This window comes from Leuciscus leuciscus (assembly GCF_965113295.1).
Source record: "Leuciscus leuciscus genome assembly, chromosome: 20".
In the NCBI taxonomy this organism is placed as follows: Eukaryota; Metazoa; Chordata; class Actinopteri; order Cypriniformes; family Leuciscidae; genus Leuciscus; species Leuciscus leuciscus.
The window spans coordinates 30810492-30826853 of NC_138744.1; the positions used below are offsets into that span (position 1 = coordinate 30810492).

General features: G+C 38.6%; 1 protein-coding gene across 1 annotated transcript; it reads right to left on the reverse strand.

Annotated features, from left to right (window-relative positions):
- Positions 1–1509: 1509 nt before the first annotated feature.
- mtcl3a (MTCL family member 3a) lies at positions 1510–15920 on the reverse strand. The gene is made up of 7 exons (XM_082150268.1): positions 13154–15920; positions 12901–13068; positions 8397–8651; positions 5769–6227; positions 5453–5532; positions 3853–5359; positions 1510–2216 (listed from the first exon to the last, which is right to left on the reverse strand). Exons 1-7 carry the CDS (start codon positions 13475–13477, stop codon positions 2022–2024), a joined length of 2988 nt encoding a protein of 995 aa, XP_082006394.1. The 5' UTR covers positions 13478–15920; the 3' UTR covers positions 1510–2021.
- Positions 15921–16362: the final 442 nt, after the last annotated feature.

Genomic DNA, 16362 nt, shown 5'->3' on the forward strand with positions numbered 1-16362 from the left:
ATAAACTTGTGGCTAGTGTCTGCAGCTTTAATCAAAAACATTTTTCTGCTTTTATTTACAAAATCATAGATGTTTTAGAATTTTGTTTTGCTGTGTTTTTTCCTGGTATTACAGTACATGGAGATAAGGGAAAATGTTCACTGTCCATTTCAAACAGACTTTGCTTTGCTCAGGATCAAAATACTTCCAGGTTGAATGACAATCGGTGAAAAAAAGCAAGGCTTTTAAAATGATATTCACCCAAAAATGAAAATTATATCATAATTTACCCACCTTCGTGTCGTTCCAAACCCGTAAGACTTTTGTTCATCTTCGGAACACAAATTAAGATCTTTTTTATCTTTGCTACACAACTACCACTTTGACGCTTCAAAAAGTTCATAAAGAGTTTGTATAAAACTAATCAATATGAATTGAGCGGTTTAGTTAAAATTTTCAATAATGAAATCTCAGATTTCATTAAAAAGATCTTCATTTGTGTTCTGAAGATGAAAGAAAGTCTTATGGGTTTCGAACAACATGAGGGTGAGTAAATGACAGAATTTTCATTTTTGGGTCAACTATCCATTTAATTAAATGAATTTGATACAAAAAAGAACACCTCAGTTTAAACTTTGTATATGGCCATGTCACATGATATATTGAAGATGAGGCAAGCATGGTGTTTCAGTCAGAGACTAGTTTATTTTTACTGGCCCACAGACTATATATAGGAAGAGACGACTAAATAATTATGAATTTTGAGTGACTATTCCTTAGTCCATCCACACATGAAAATTGGACAATTATTATCTCACCATGCAAGTAGTCTGCGTTAGTAGTTTATTTTGTGAACTATCTATTAGAACAGCTGATTTGCAACAGAAATCCCACCATTATTAGTTTTATAATGTATGTATTGTATACCCAGTATGTATACAGTTAGAAGATGGCTGTGTCTCATGTGACCTTGTTATTTGTACACGCTGTGACTATACAAATCACAAAATGTAAATAGGAGAATGTTGGCGTTATTGTGTCACTTATTGGGAGCAGTGTGCTAGCTGGAGCCGTTTACCTCCAGTCTTTGTGCTAAGCTAGGCTAGCGGTGGGTGCGTCAGACAGAGTTACGGCACGTACAGAGATGAAAAGGGTATGTATGGGCTTATCTAACTCTGGGGGATACGGTGAATAAGCTAAAGTCCCAAAAAGTCGGCGTGTTCCTTTAATTGCAAAAACTGCACCTCTTTTGTGGCTAATATTAATTTCATAATGAGCCTTTCTCTGTGAAGTCAAGCAGCAAAAGTTAAGTGATAATGTGCAAATACTACTGGCCCATTTTGGGGTGAACTAATATGCAAGACTAGTCTTACATGTCACTGTTTATAACACAGAGCGTTCATCCTTTGCTGGGACGCATAAATTAAGAGTATACCCACTTCTCCAGGCACCGCTACATCACTGGCCATGTGTATTGTGGCTCCAGGTGAGACTAATAGGTAATGAATAAAACACATCTACATCTAGGAATGAGTGTCATTATTTTATTTATTTGTATAAATGCTCAATACACTTGGTATATTAATTAAGAAAAGGAATTGCAAAGGCATTGTCTAAATGATATGTCTCACATCAGATTAGCACGTAAACTAAGTGTAGAATCCATTTGTTTCTATAATAACGAGTCATTTTGGTTAAGGTTGCTAAAGGTATAACAAAGGATTTGACGTGAAACAGGCTTTGATATTATCAATCAGACATCAGACCTCACACACACACACACACACACACACACACACACATGAGGCCACATGTGAAGCTTAGACAGAAAACAGGTCTACATTGGCAGCTATAAAATATAAGAGACTGGTTTATAAAAACAGAAAACATCATTTGTGAACTTTTAAGTCACACTGGTAGAAATAAAATGTACACAAAAGAATGAAAAAGGCAGTTAGATTTCATGGTTACAGAAATGTACACAACATTTGAACAGTCACAGTGTTTATTTACACAGGCATTGGACTGTGTCTAACGCAGATTTAGATCACTGTCTCTGTGTGAAAGGTGGGGTAGGTGAGTGTTTGTCTCTGGGTGAAGACTGTGGGTGGGGGTGAGGGAGATGATGCAGATGAGACGGGCGAGCGGCTAGCCCAACGAGAGGGCAAACGCCTCTTTGCAGGACACACGGGTCGTGAAAAGCTCTTCTTGATAGTTACAGAGGACTCTTTGCCTTGCTGTTGAGACAAATATTTTTTTATGAAATATCATCGGATTTAAATATTCCTGTCAACAGCACACTCACCTACTCTGTGCGCTTTCATGTACAGAACATTTGTGAATGAATCTCACGAGATCTGTCAGGAGACGCCCAGGTCATGTTTCTCCCCAAAAGAAATTATGCTTTGTTTGCATAAAAAAAAAAAAGGAGCCTAATTTAAATTAGTCTCATTAATTTATTGCAGTCTATAATGCAAACTGCAAAGAAAGTATATTTAAATGGTAAAGTATACTGATTTTAATTACAAATCTGTCCAGACAGGATCATTTTCATAATTGCATTACAGTAATGAAAACTAAAGGGAGGGAGTGCTTAATTTTTAGACAGAATTTTTACACTAAATATCATTAGTATTTTTCTTTTGATGCCATTGCATTTAAAGGAAATGGCTTAACTTTTGTTTCCAGCATATGTTCTCCATTTTAGAACTAACTTGAAATGAAAACGACTGATTAAATCTCTCTGATGCTTTCTGAGTCATAGGAATACTGGCCATGGTACGTTACTGTAATTGCACCACATACCTTTGCCTCCTATAAAAACAGTTAATTGAGGTTGTCTAAAGAGCTTGACATGAAAGATGTAAATTAAACTTGGTGCCACTAATTCTTTCCACTTAAAGCCTTGAAGCAAATTCCCGGTTTCAACAATAAGAAGCTTCTGGGCTTCTGGCTTTGAGCAATCTGCCAATATTTTCTGACAGAAATTCAACTTAAGGAATTTTAATTGTGCTGCTTAGATGGTTTTGTGGGAATGAGGTATTTTAACAATAAATTCTAAATAGACTATTTCCAGACATGAGAAAAGACTTTCGGTTGTAGATTTAGAGGGAATTTTTCGAAGCAATGTCTAATATATTTACTGTTATTTATTGATGAAAACATATTCTGATAAAACAGATTTACGAATTACTGTGTGTATCACAGTACAGCACCCAAATAAACCACCTATTAACCTTAGTTGACGTCAGAAATAAGTAAAGGATAATCCACGGCTAGCTGTGCATTAAACAATTTTAATGCACAACGTGGAAGCAAAGAACCGCCTGTGGATTATCCCGATTATACCATGGTCATTTGCCAGCAATGACAACTTAAAGCTGTTATTGATGTTTGCAGTGCAATATTTGACCTTTAATATAGAACAGTGATTAAACTGACTTGGAACTTACCTGTGCATTAAACGTTTTTTATTGCACTCCTTCCAGCCAATCAGAATTGAGTATTCAGTCAGACCATGGTATAAAATGTTTAATAAAACATTGTGTCCTTAATATTTTTATTATACTGTATCTATATATTTTTTTCCTGTATGCTATGGCTGAAGTTGTTGCATGCGCTACAACACCCTTTAACCATGTCTATATTCACAACAGGCTTTCAGACTTAAATGCATTTAAATATGGAACAAAGTGACTTCTTTCCTTGAAAAACTACTACTTAATACATTATAGTCATCTACACTTGCACCTCATACACTTCTCCGGCTGAGTTATTTACCATGTGTTTGAATGTGTGGAGCTCGGGTGAAAGTGTGTGCTTTTGTGGTTTGAATGGTGTGTGTCTATGTGTGGGAGTGTGTGCAGTACTGACCTGCACTGTTACATGTGTCTCTTTGTGGGCTATGACCTGGTGGTGCGGTGTGTGTGTTAGTCTTTGACTGGATCTAGGCTCATGTTGCATATCCAACATTTCCAAGAGGTCCATGAGGTCTTCTTCCTTCCCTGGACTGGGCTGTGACTGCTTCGGCTCCTGAGATCTCTCCAAATCCTCGTAACATTTGAGAATCCTCTCAACGGCTCCATAGTTGGACCTAGACTCCATTGGACGAGGATAGGCTGCTAGTGTCGAGGGCTTCCATGGATTTTCTTCTAAAATCCGAGATCTGGTGCTACACATGTCCTTTTTGGCCTGTTTGGATTTTTTGACTGCTTGATGTTGATCTGTACTAACATCCACAACTTTGCTGCACCTTTCCATCTGAATTTGCAGCTGTGGTGAACTTGCGCTAATTTCAAAGCATGTTTCTCCAAAAATTGGGCCAAGTTGGTCAACTGAAGTTGGTGTAGTGTGTTCAGTCTGGAAAGGTTTAACTTCAACGTCTTTCTGTAGAATACATTCCTGCTTTGGAGATGAAGACTTAGAGACAAGGTCCTTTGTTTCCTTCCTTCTTCCCTCATCCTTCGGCACAAGACCCGAGAACACAACCTTTAGATTGTCTTCAACATACATTGATGGGCTCTCTGTAAATGTGTCCTTAGATATGACCTCTGGTAGACTTGGAGAACAATCAGTAGAAACATTCATTGAAATGTCCTCATCACACCGAAGACCCATTCCTGCCTGGAAGAGTGTACGGTTTAACTCTGCAGTTTTCTGCTCAAGTCTCTCATTTCTGGGAGTAGCTGTAGCGCCGGGATATGGCGAAATGAAGTCTATTGATGCAACAGAATCTGTAGGCATGTTCATGTGATGAGATGCACTCTTGAGATCGTTTTTGCACACAGCATCTGTTTGGTTTAGACTGCAATCAGTGGCTTCAGCTGCAATGTCAATGTTGGAAAGACATCTTTTAACAGGTACATATCTGGATGAGTTGTTGCTGGCAAATCTACTTCCATCACAGGACCAGCGACTCTGGTAGCAACTGATATTGCACTTGGAATCAACAAGATCGCAGCAGGATACATTCCCAGAGTCGGTCAGAATTTTCCCCTCATTTTCTTGAAGCATCGCCTCAAATTTTCGTACAATTGCGGGGCTGGTGTACTTTCTGTCCTGGTGGGTTCCTGGCCGTTGACACAATTGCTCTGTGCCACTGGACTCTAATTCTGAAGCTGAAGGACTGCTAAGGTACCAAGATGTACTACGGGCTGGTATGGGTGGGGCTTGTTGTCTTATGTTGTCTGGTGGCTTCGCATCCCTTTGCTGTGATTCCATGTTACAACTTTCCCAGTTCATCCAGTATTGCTCATCAAGGGATTTAAGGTCTTCACTCATGTTTTTCAAGTACAAAACTGTATCCTCCATTTCCAAATTATCCTTTACCCTCTCCGCCAACTCAGCCTTTCTTGGAAAAAACATTGACTCACTGCGGCTTCTAAGAAGGGAAACCAAACAAAGTGATATCACTATGAAGCAAAGATCTGATTCATTTGTGATGCATGCAGCACCTGTGCGCAATGAGGTTTACCTCTTAATATCAGGCAGCGTCCTCATTTCATCCTGGTAGCTACAGAGTTCTTCACTCACACTGGCAATTTCCTTAAGTGCCTACAAGTTGTTAATGAATAAGAGGAATAATAAGAGCAAACCTTAGACCTCAGACCACACAGCATCCTATCATGGAATACAATTAAATATAAGTAAATCTACAGTAAATTTACAATTTGTTTTGTGTTTCTATTAAGGAATAGTTCAGGAGGATTAGCATGAAAGTAATGCAATCGAGTAATTGAAACACCTGAGAGATTAGATTGAGATTACAGGGTTATGAACAACAGTCTCACCGCATTAAGGGCAGTATTGTTCTTCTTTTTGTCACTTCCACAGGTTATTTCCATGCTCTGAAATCGTTTGAAAGGGTTAAGGAGGTCCTCTTGTCCAACGAAGCAGGACTTGTTCTCCATTTTCAATTTCAAACAGGTTTCCAAGATTTCTTCCAGCTCTGCAGTGTCTATAGCCTTTTGTTCACCAGTACCTTGCTGATTTAATAGTTTGCTTTGATCGCTGCACTGGTCACTGGATTCACTGGTGATGTGACTGAGTTGACTTGTTTGGGAGTCGATGCTTGCATTGCTTTGCTGGGTAAGAGCCTCAGAATATTCATTGCTCTGGGCATCTGAGGGATAGGTAACTTCACTTGACAAAGAGCTGACAGAACATGAGCTGATCCTTAGTGCATTTTGTCCATCAGTAATTGGTCTGAGAGAACATCCTGTACGGTGAGCCTTCACTTCATTGTACAACTGGAAAAGACAAAACAATTGTGAATGTAGTCCTTGGCACATCTTCTAATACCCAAACATTTGCCCCTTGCCAGTTTAAATCTATTATGCCAGACCTCCACAATAAACCCAGCCATGCCCTTTCCTCTACATTAGGGATGGGCAACGTCGGTCTTGGAGTGCCGCTGTCCTGCAGAGTTTAGCTCCAACCCTAATCAATCACATCTAATCAATGTCTTCAAGATTATAAGGCAACAGACAGGTGAGTTTTTTTTTTTTTTCAGGGTTGGAGCTAAACTCTGCAGGACAGCGGCCCTCCAGGACCAACGTTGCCTCTCCTTGCTCTACATTTAACCACCCACCATTCCACACCATATCAGTAGACAAGGGGTCTCCAATCCTGCTCCTGGAGGGCCAACGTCCTTCCTACGTTTAGCTCCAACACACTTGCCTGGAAGTTTCTAGTTACTCTGAAGACCTTGATTAGCAAGTTCAGGTGTGTTTAACTACTTTTAGAACTAAACTCTGGCCATCCAGGAGCAGGTTTGGACACTCCTGTAGTAAAGCATAGTGCTCACAATGCCAAGATTGAGGGTTTGATTCCCAGAGAATGCATGAACTGATACAATACCTTGAATATGGTACTTTGGTTAAAAGTATCTGCCAAATGCATATGTAACCACATACCAAAAATCTAAGTCATGGTTCAGACTAGAGCAGCATCCCACAAATGCAGCCATGGCAGGCCATTGCCTGGCAGAGTTTAGCTGCAGCCTTAATAAAAGACACCTGAGCATAGGGGTGGGCGATATGACCAAAATCTTATATTAGAATATGAACAATTTTATTTCACAATAATGACATATCAAGATATAGTTATTTTTGCTTTTTACGATATAAAATTTGTATAGAAATTTCATAAATCTCATCAACAATTTCAAAATCACATAAAAAACGAATACTAGCCTAACTAATACGTTTTAAAAAAAAATAAAAGAAAAAAAGCTCACAGAATACAAGTAAACAGTTATAAAATAGGAACAAAGAAAATAGTTACAAGCAGCAATAGGACAAAAAAACTACAACAAAGACACAAATGAAATAGACATACCTGAAAAACTTTAAGCACTATAAAAAAAAATACAATAGAACAAAGCAGGTTTATTAGGCTGTTGTCACTTTAAGAGTGAACACTGATCTAATATACTGATACACATGTACTTTCTTTCTCAACCATTTACGATCATTTAAGACATAAACGACTTTGTCTATGAGGATATTCGCAAAGAATGGCATTTTGACATACAAGTGTGTTAATTTGACTGTTCAGTAAGGCGCTAAAAAGAACAGTTCAGTACTCACACGCTGTCTCTCAGACAGTGCGCGCATATAACAAAATTAGTCCTCTTTTGCTGCTTATTGTGCTTGAACAGATTAAAATCACTTGTTTTTAAACTGCAAAGCTTAAAAATGCATTCAACGATAAGCTTTCGAGATGGCACAGAAGGGCAACATCACATGAGCGTAACTGCGATAGCGACGATAGTCCAAAATCCCTAGTGGTTGACACAATTCTACGGGTTGATTGTGTCTACTGGTATATTGCCCACCCCTATCTGAGCAAGCTAATAAAAGTCTTCAGAGTTATTGAAATTACACACAGGTGGTTTGATCAGTGTTTGAACTAAACTTGGTCAAGAGCTAAGAATTTTGGTCAGACTCTATGGGATTACACTTTGACAGACCTATGGAAAGTTCCATTATTGAACCTAGGACATGCTGCTCAATTGGTAGAGCACAGAACACTCGCAACACCTAGGTTGTGGGTTTGTTCTGAAGGAGTGTTCATACTGATAAGATGCATAGCTTGAACGCACTTTGGATGCGCATCTGCCAAATGCACTGATGCATTTTCTCTACCTCTAGTTTGGAGCTCTAAGCTTAAGTCTGATGAATGCCTGAGCTAAACTGAGCTAAACTTCCTTTGGCAGTCACTTGAAATTCCAAGGTTTATATAATGTGACATCATCGCTTCCAATTTTAGGTGTTACCATTATCCATTGAGGCTTACTGGCAGAGCTTTCATTTAGCATGGAAGTAAACAGGAGCGCTTAGGGAATCATTTAATTTGAAACAAGATATGTTTCTCTCTGCTGAGATGTGGGGAGTGGCGCACATCCGCAGACTCACCTCCTCAATCTTCCGCTGCATGTCCATGAGCTGGTTCTCCCACTCCTTCCTCTCAGCCTCAAAGCGTTCCAGCAGCTCAGATTTTTCCTTCACCCAGCCCTTCTCACTGCTGTCCAGCCTGCAGCGGAGGTCCATCGCTGCGCTGTGAGTGTCTTCCAGAAGCCTCTTTTGTTCTGCTCTTTCCCGCTTCAGAGTGTCCCCTAGTTCATTACTCCTCACAGTCTCCCCCAACACGCCACATCCCCGCGCTTCTAGCTGTGGGGAGAAGAGAGGCAGGGATTTGCTGACCACCAAAGAGGAAATGGGTGTATGAGACAGTTGTACAAAGAAAACAAAACATTTGAACAGGAAGAATCATGAGGAGTTTAGTTGGCAACAGGATGAAATGGACCTTGTCTCCTGACCAAGGCCTTGGATGCCCAGCCTAAGCCTACAGACAAAAACAGCTCAGACTAGTGCTGAGAGTTTTGCATGTAATGGAGAGGCCACATTGGTATGCTGACCCCCCGATGACCCTGGGGAGAGCGCACTAGACAGCAAACACTAAAACCATATTTATCACAGAGCTTGATTGAACTCTACAGCTGATGGAAGCTATTGATGTCATTGAGACCTATAGTCAACATGAGTTATAACACATAATTATGGCAGTTGTGTTTTAAAGATTTCTATACACTCCTGTTCCAAAGGTAAGATTTTTTTTTATTAATACTTTATTCATCAAGGATGCATTGAAATTGATCAATGGTGACAAAAGACTTCTATTTCAAATAAATGCTGTTCTTTTGAACTTTGTATTTATCAAAGAACCCTGAAAAAAAAAATGTTGCCAAAAAAAATTAAGAAGAAACCTTGGAAAGCATATTACTTATTATTACAGAAGTTGTCAAGAACATTAAAAAACTTACATACCCCAAACTACAGTCTTCTGAACATATGATGATGCCACTATTCTGCTACAGCCAACAAAATCAGACTGGCCGATTAACAGAACCGACAGCTCCCCAATAGGTCAGTCAGTGCTTTGTCTATTGTCAACAGCTATGTTTCCATCCACCTATTTTTATGTGCATTTTGGGATATTGTATAAAAAAAACTGCTGGATGGAAATGTCAAGATGCACATAAATTTGACGTTATTGCTTTTCGTCTGTGCTCTAAGACGCAAGTAATTTATTATATCGGAGTGTCTATTTACACTAAGTGCAAATAACCCGCCTTGTTGGCGAGGCTATTTACACTAACTCTGCCCACTGACATTTGGTTGGCCCAGACAAAATTACAGAAGACGCTAGATTATCAACAGTAGCAATAGTATAGGGGTAAGGCACGTAGCAGAATGTTTTGACGCAAATCGAGTTCGAATCCGTCTTTTGCCGAAATGGCTCTAGTACCTTTCCCCGTCACATATCAGACCGGAAAAAGTCATTTATTTTCAATAAAAATTGAGAAAATATTCGAAACGTGGAAATAAAGTGTCTAATGTGTGTTTAATAATAAAGTGTTTATCGGTTAGGGGTAGGGGGGGCTTTATTGTCCCAATAAGGTGCCATCCAATTAATAATTTTTAATAAATATAATAATTTACACTCTATGTTATTACTGAATACTCTTTAAAGCGGCGTTATGCAGTTTTGGCAATTTCTTCGCTGTTTTCTCGCGGGTTTCTCTATAGAGCTCCCCCTACAGCTTTGGAATAGATATTTGACAACACTGTCGTCAAAACTCGTTGGCGACTCTCCCCCCACCATCTTCTCCCTCTGGTCATGTGCATTTGTTTTCAAAGAAGACGGCAAACGCACGGAGCCATGTCCACTGAGGTATGTATGATACACAGAAGGCTAGCATATAAATGTTTGGATAGTGTATGTGTGCAGTGCCGTTAAAAAAGCAATTCATTACATCGCGAGACCTACCCGCAGGCCCAAAGTTGCAAGGGTGGTTTTTCTGCTCACAGGCGCTAGGGGGGTGCGAGACGACCACCATTCAACCCGAAAAAAGTCATATAACCATTCCAATCACTCCGAAGCTGTTCAGTTAAGGTAATTTAAGCTAAAAAAAACTGCATAGTTCCCCTTTAATATACAACAAGACAGAGGTGCAAATAGTATTTGCCACTATTTATAAATATAAATAGCCTCTAACTTACACTTAGTGTAATTAGCATATCGCTAAGAAAATGCTGCTATTTCACTTAAAGTAAATTGAATCTAGTTGCTTAGTGCAAAAGGCCATGGCCTTATTATATACAAAAATTGTTACGTACAGTGGCTTATACTACTTTTTTAGTTTATCAGGAAGTGAGTTTTTTGTTGTCTTCGACTCATTGGATGGAAACCCTGCTTTATTCACAAATGTTTTATGCAATATTCCAATTTTGCGCATAAGCTAAATTCGCAACTTTGGATGGAAACAGCTAATGAATATTAAATTCTTAATAATATAGCTGACAACTCAGCTGTGAAGTTAAGTCTTGATTGGACTGAACCTGCATGCTCCACCATCAGGGCAACCGCAAAGACAAAAATAGGTGAATCTTATTTATGGTTCATATAGCAACGGTCCAGAGCAAAGCAGTGTTTGCACAAACAGTGCGCTCCAATAGCACTAAAATGTGCTGGCACACTGTCCTTAACCCTATGAGTTCTCATGGGTGCACTAACCGCATGTTTTTACAAGCAGAGGGCATGTGAGACACTGATGTGACATGTAACCAGAGTTGAGAGTGCAAGGGTGCTGCTAGTTTTAAGACTAAAATATAATTACCCTGGTTGCAGTGCACCCTGTCTGTGTCTGTGTAACAATGTCACAAAAGCAGCTCTCTATTAATAGACAGCAAGACCAATCCTTTAGCATCTCACATTCCTAAGGGTGGGGCCCTTGAGCAACTCATCTCTGTTTTAAAGATCAAAAATATGCTCAGAAATATGCTGGCGAATACCCTGCTGTGAAAGTGGTAAACCGAAGAAATCCACTGGGACAAAAGTATGTGCTGTGGTAGGATGTTGACTGCAAAGAAAACAACTTTTTTAAGGTTCACTCCGACCCCTCCCTGAATTCTGTTCTCTGCACCAACCAATACTTTGGGTGGATTGTTGTGGCTAAACGCAAATCGTTTTCTGAATTTAAACAAGTGCATATGCGGTCAAGCGTAGTTTCACAATATAAAACCTCAAATCATCATTACAAGACCACTACACATTATTAGGTTATTCTTTTGTGTATTTTTGCAGTATGTTTAAGTTGAGTCCTGAGTCTAGTGTATGTCCTGAGGTGTAGTCCGTCACAAGATATACCTTCACACAACAATCCAAAGCTCCTCTCCTCTTCATCTCAACAATGCCGACTGTGCTACTGTATTAGGAGTTTCTCTGAGTCACTAACTCACACTTACAATAAAGTATAAAGCCTTAGACTGGATTGAAATCTCTCACAATGGATAGTAAATACAAGGCGATCTGGACAGTGTCTTTATAAGGATGTCATAAACAGAAATGAAGGCATTTTACGAGAGGGAAAATGCACTAAGGTGAAAACTAAGCACAAGATACAATTTTTAGTTTGGTAGTTTCCACACTAGTTTGCTTTGCACATTACTCTTACATTTGCATCTGTGTCATGCCAAATTTCTTTTTCATTAATTGATGAAATATATGATCTAATACCGCAAAAGAGCTGGTCTTCTGTGGCCACTTGCACACAAAGCTTCTGTTGACAGGATATATTTGCACTTGATAGTGTTTGTGTTACATAAAGCCTATGCAATCTCTGAGCTATGCTCAATGACATCCATTAGAAATCACAAATAACAAATAATTAAAAACTATCTAGTGTAAAACTTTTCATACACTGTAAAAAGTGGTAACCTGTAATTGTTACCTTAAAGATCTATTACTAGATCGATTTAACCCGAAAAAAATAATAATTTTGTTGGTATGTATGTGATGTTAAATAATATGGTTTGCCCTAAATCAGTTAATTTGGTTATTACCACTTTTTAGGTTACTATGTTTGATTGTTTTTCAGTAGAAGCAGTGTCACATGTTTTATTTGCTGTTATTTTATTTATTAAATAATTTATTATTTGTGTTTCTGTTGGCCAAAACAACAGAATTGGTTTGATATTTTAGCATTTTCCTTTTTTTTCTGAATTGGTTTGTGCTTCATAATTGTTCATTATAATGTAAAAGACATTAAATAATGTGATACATTTTAAATTTCAAATATTTTTTATCTTCGATTTTTATAAAAGTTATTCCTCTCAAATCAGCAATCAATAAACAACAAGTTCACATTGTGACAACGCATCTAGTGTGGCAACATGCCTCGATAGTCTGTGTTCAATTAACAATTTTTTTACTCTACGATGCAAATGTTGAATAGCTGTTTTCAACACTTTCGGTTTGTGTCTATACTTTAAAAAATAATCCCACCTTTAGAAATAGACATCCCCTTTCACATAAATAGGGATATGTTTTTGCTATAGTAGGCTATATGTTTCATACCTGAGTAATGCGTCTCTTCAGCTCTGATCGCTCCACTTCCCATGCGCATCGATCCTTAATGCTCTGCAGTTCCAGCTCACCCCGTCTACTTTCCTCACGCTTCACCCCCGACTGCACCTCCTCTAAAACACACTTCAGGTCCAACAATATCCTTCTGTTTTCTCCACCCTGTAAACACAACGCAGAATAAGAGAAACGCACACTGCTGGTTGGTCAAAACCCACTGGTGTCGCATGCTTGTATTTGTAGCTACTTGAATATCAGCAACTTGTCTCAAAAGCATTTCCTTCTCCATCCTCCACTCCTCTTTCTCGTGATCGTAGCGCTTTTTAAAGTCCTCGAGTTTCTTTTTGAGGCGTGTGTGTGGACTGTGCAGCTCGTGACTCGGGGTTTGTGCGCGAGGCGCTTCGGATGGTCCAGGTGGAAGCTGCTCCAGGAAGTTGCTCGGGAACGAACGAACCCGGGCGGGACTCTGGACCTTCTTACCGGGCCTCTCTAGACGAGAACACGGGACGAACTCCCAGCCTTGCGCCTTGCTCACATACCCGCTGGATCCGTTTCCAAACGCATTCCACATCTTTCAGTCACAACTAAACACGGATAACAACCTCTCGCTCTTTTTTAACTATTTGCACTGCAGTTACAGTCCCCATAAAAAAATAATTAAAAAAAAACAAAAAAACACACACACTATATTATCCGAAACCAGCCACTTGTGCCATCTCCTCCGCAGCCCAGGCTGGGGTCTTTGCGCCGGGCGCATTTCTTCCTTCCATGTCAATAAAGGACGACAAGGTCAGCCTGTCATTCTCCGGAGACGCCGATTTCACACTGAAAACAGTATAGTGTACACACTATCCTCAAAAATGCATCCTTTAGGTTATAAATTCTCAGTCTACATTATTCTGCTTTAATAAAATAAGCTAGTGAACTGCAGATTGAAGTTATCCATTAGCGTACTCTGCTTCAGACTGAAAACGACACCGACAGACTCAAGAGCCAAGAGTCAAGAGCCTAAAATACTCGGATGTATTTTTACCTCTGTAACTATGTTGTAGGCCTACCTTGTTGTCATTCAGAGTCCTTGTGCACACCAAAAGCTCAACTTTAAAGTTACCATTAAATCGAAAATGATGATTCTTATTTTTTTTATGGAATACTGCAGTGTTCATTATAAATTATTTATCTGTGCACAATTGCACATCATTCATTTTTATATTCATGTATTTTTTTATCAAAAAAACTTCCCCTCCCTCTTGCAGGACATCTATTCTCTGATGACTTACACAACATCGACCAATAGCAAACCACAACCATCCAATCAATTCCCCTTGGACAAAATCAAGTCCCGCCCTACATTTGTTCTTGATTGAGAAGCAGTTTCACTCTGATATACATGGAAGCTTGTTTCCACCACAGAATAAAACAATTTAAAAGATAATTGCAACTTTTTATCCCACATTTCTAACTTTTTTCTCACAATTGTGAGTTTATATCTCGCAAATTCTGTCTTTATATCTCACAATTCTGACTTTATAACTTGCAATTCTGACTTTTTTTCTCACAATTCTGATTAACTAGCAATTGTGAGTTATAAAGTCCAATTCTGTGGGAAAAAAAGACTAACTTCCCATAATTCTGACTTTATAACATACAAATGTGACTTTATATCACGCAATTCTGACTTTATGACACAATTGTGAGATTAGATCACACAATTCTGAGAAAACAATAGGAAAGCTATTTCAACTTCTGTTTCATGCAGACAATGATAACCACGAGAATCAAAAAAGACAGAGAACACAAACTTCAATCTCAACAGACACAGTAAGAATGTTCATTTTTAAGGTTCACAATGAGTAGAAAAGTAGAAAACAACAGCTGCCAATTTTCACTGTTTACAGTGTACAGTAGATAGTCATTATAACTGTGATCATCAACCATTAATACAAATATAAATATATATCACACACTCTTTTAAAAGGTTTCAAATGTGTTTTACAGCCTGATGCCAAAAGAGTTTGCATGGTTCTTTAGAAAATACACTGGAGCTTCAGAGAAAGGCTTTACTTTGTCATCTGATAAAAGATGATATTAGGAACCAGGAGGACACTCATCACATATAATGTAACATCAAAAACGTTTTAATCTCCAAAGAACCAAATGGCCAACTGAGGGTTACTGAGAGAACTGGTAAAATCATTCTCAGTGAGAATATGCATGCTGCAAAGAAGCGCTGACAAATCTTTATTTTTGCTATAGCACGATGCTCAAATGTTTTAACATGTTTTACAGTCCACAAAATGAAAGCTTTCATATTCTGTATAAATATTCAGATAATCAGGACCAGGGCTTGACATTAACTTTTTCGCTCACCAGTCACTGTGGCTAGTGGTTTTTAGTTACTAGCCACTCAGCATTTTCACTGGCCACAATTTTGCCATTGATACCATGGGGAAAAATTGCCATATAGATATTTTTAATATTATCACATCATTTTTCAGAAGGTTTATTAGGCTGCTGTCACTTTAAGACCTGACGCACGGATCCATTACACTGTTACACATGAGTTTTCTTTCTCAAATGTTTACGTACACTTAAAACATCTGACTGTGTTTACGTGAAGACAAAATACTTTATTTTGTGTGTATTTGACTGTTTAAGCGCAATAAGCAGAGAAAAAGAACAAATTTTAGTCCTGAGAGGCGGCTTTCTGTGTGCGTACTTTGGGTGTGAGCAAAACATCTGCGGCAATTAGTAAATGTATGCGCAATACGCTCAATCCCACATCGAAATTCAAGCCCTGTAACAGCAACAATATTCATCCAGAGCAAATGAAAGGAGTGAGTGAGGGGAGGAGGGTGTAACTCGCGTCGGTGAGATCAGAGAGTGAGAAAGAGCTGCTGGTATCATGTATCTATTATGCGGTAAATGAGTATTGGAATATACATTCAGATATTTCAATATCAATATGTATCGTAAAAAAATTGACACTACATTGCACTTAGTTTATTATTTCAGATGCCTTTTTAAAGCCACACTAAGTAGAAATTGTGTTTTTGTCAAACAGCGACCCCTAGAGTCGCTGTGGAATACTTGCACTGTCGTAAATTATATTATAACATTTTTACATGATTGCAGCTAAATCACAAGTAAATAGTCTATAGTCTAGGCCTACTGTATAATTTAATTTGTGTTGTTTTTATTGGAATGTAAACATTACAAAATGCCAGATAACATCAATTAAGTTAAATGTACGTCGCATTATTTCGGCCGTTATGATGTCATTAGACATGATTATTGCAATTTATCATAATAGTTTGCAAATTGTGCTCGTTTACACTATTTACAACCTCTACGTTAGGCTTATTTATGATAATTATGTGAGATATTGAAAGCTGTTCTCATGATAATCGCAGGAATCAACGTGATAAATACACCTCACAACACCTGAGTTCAGCT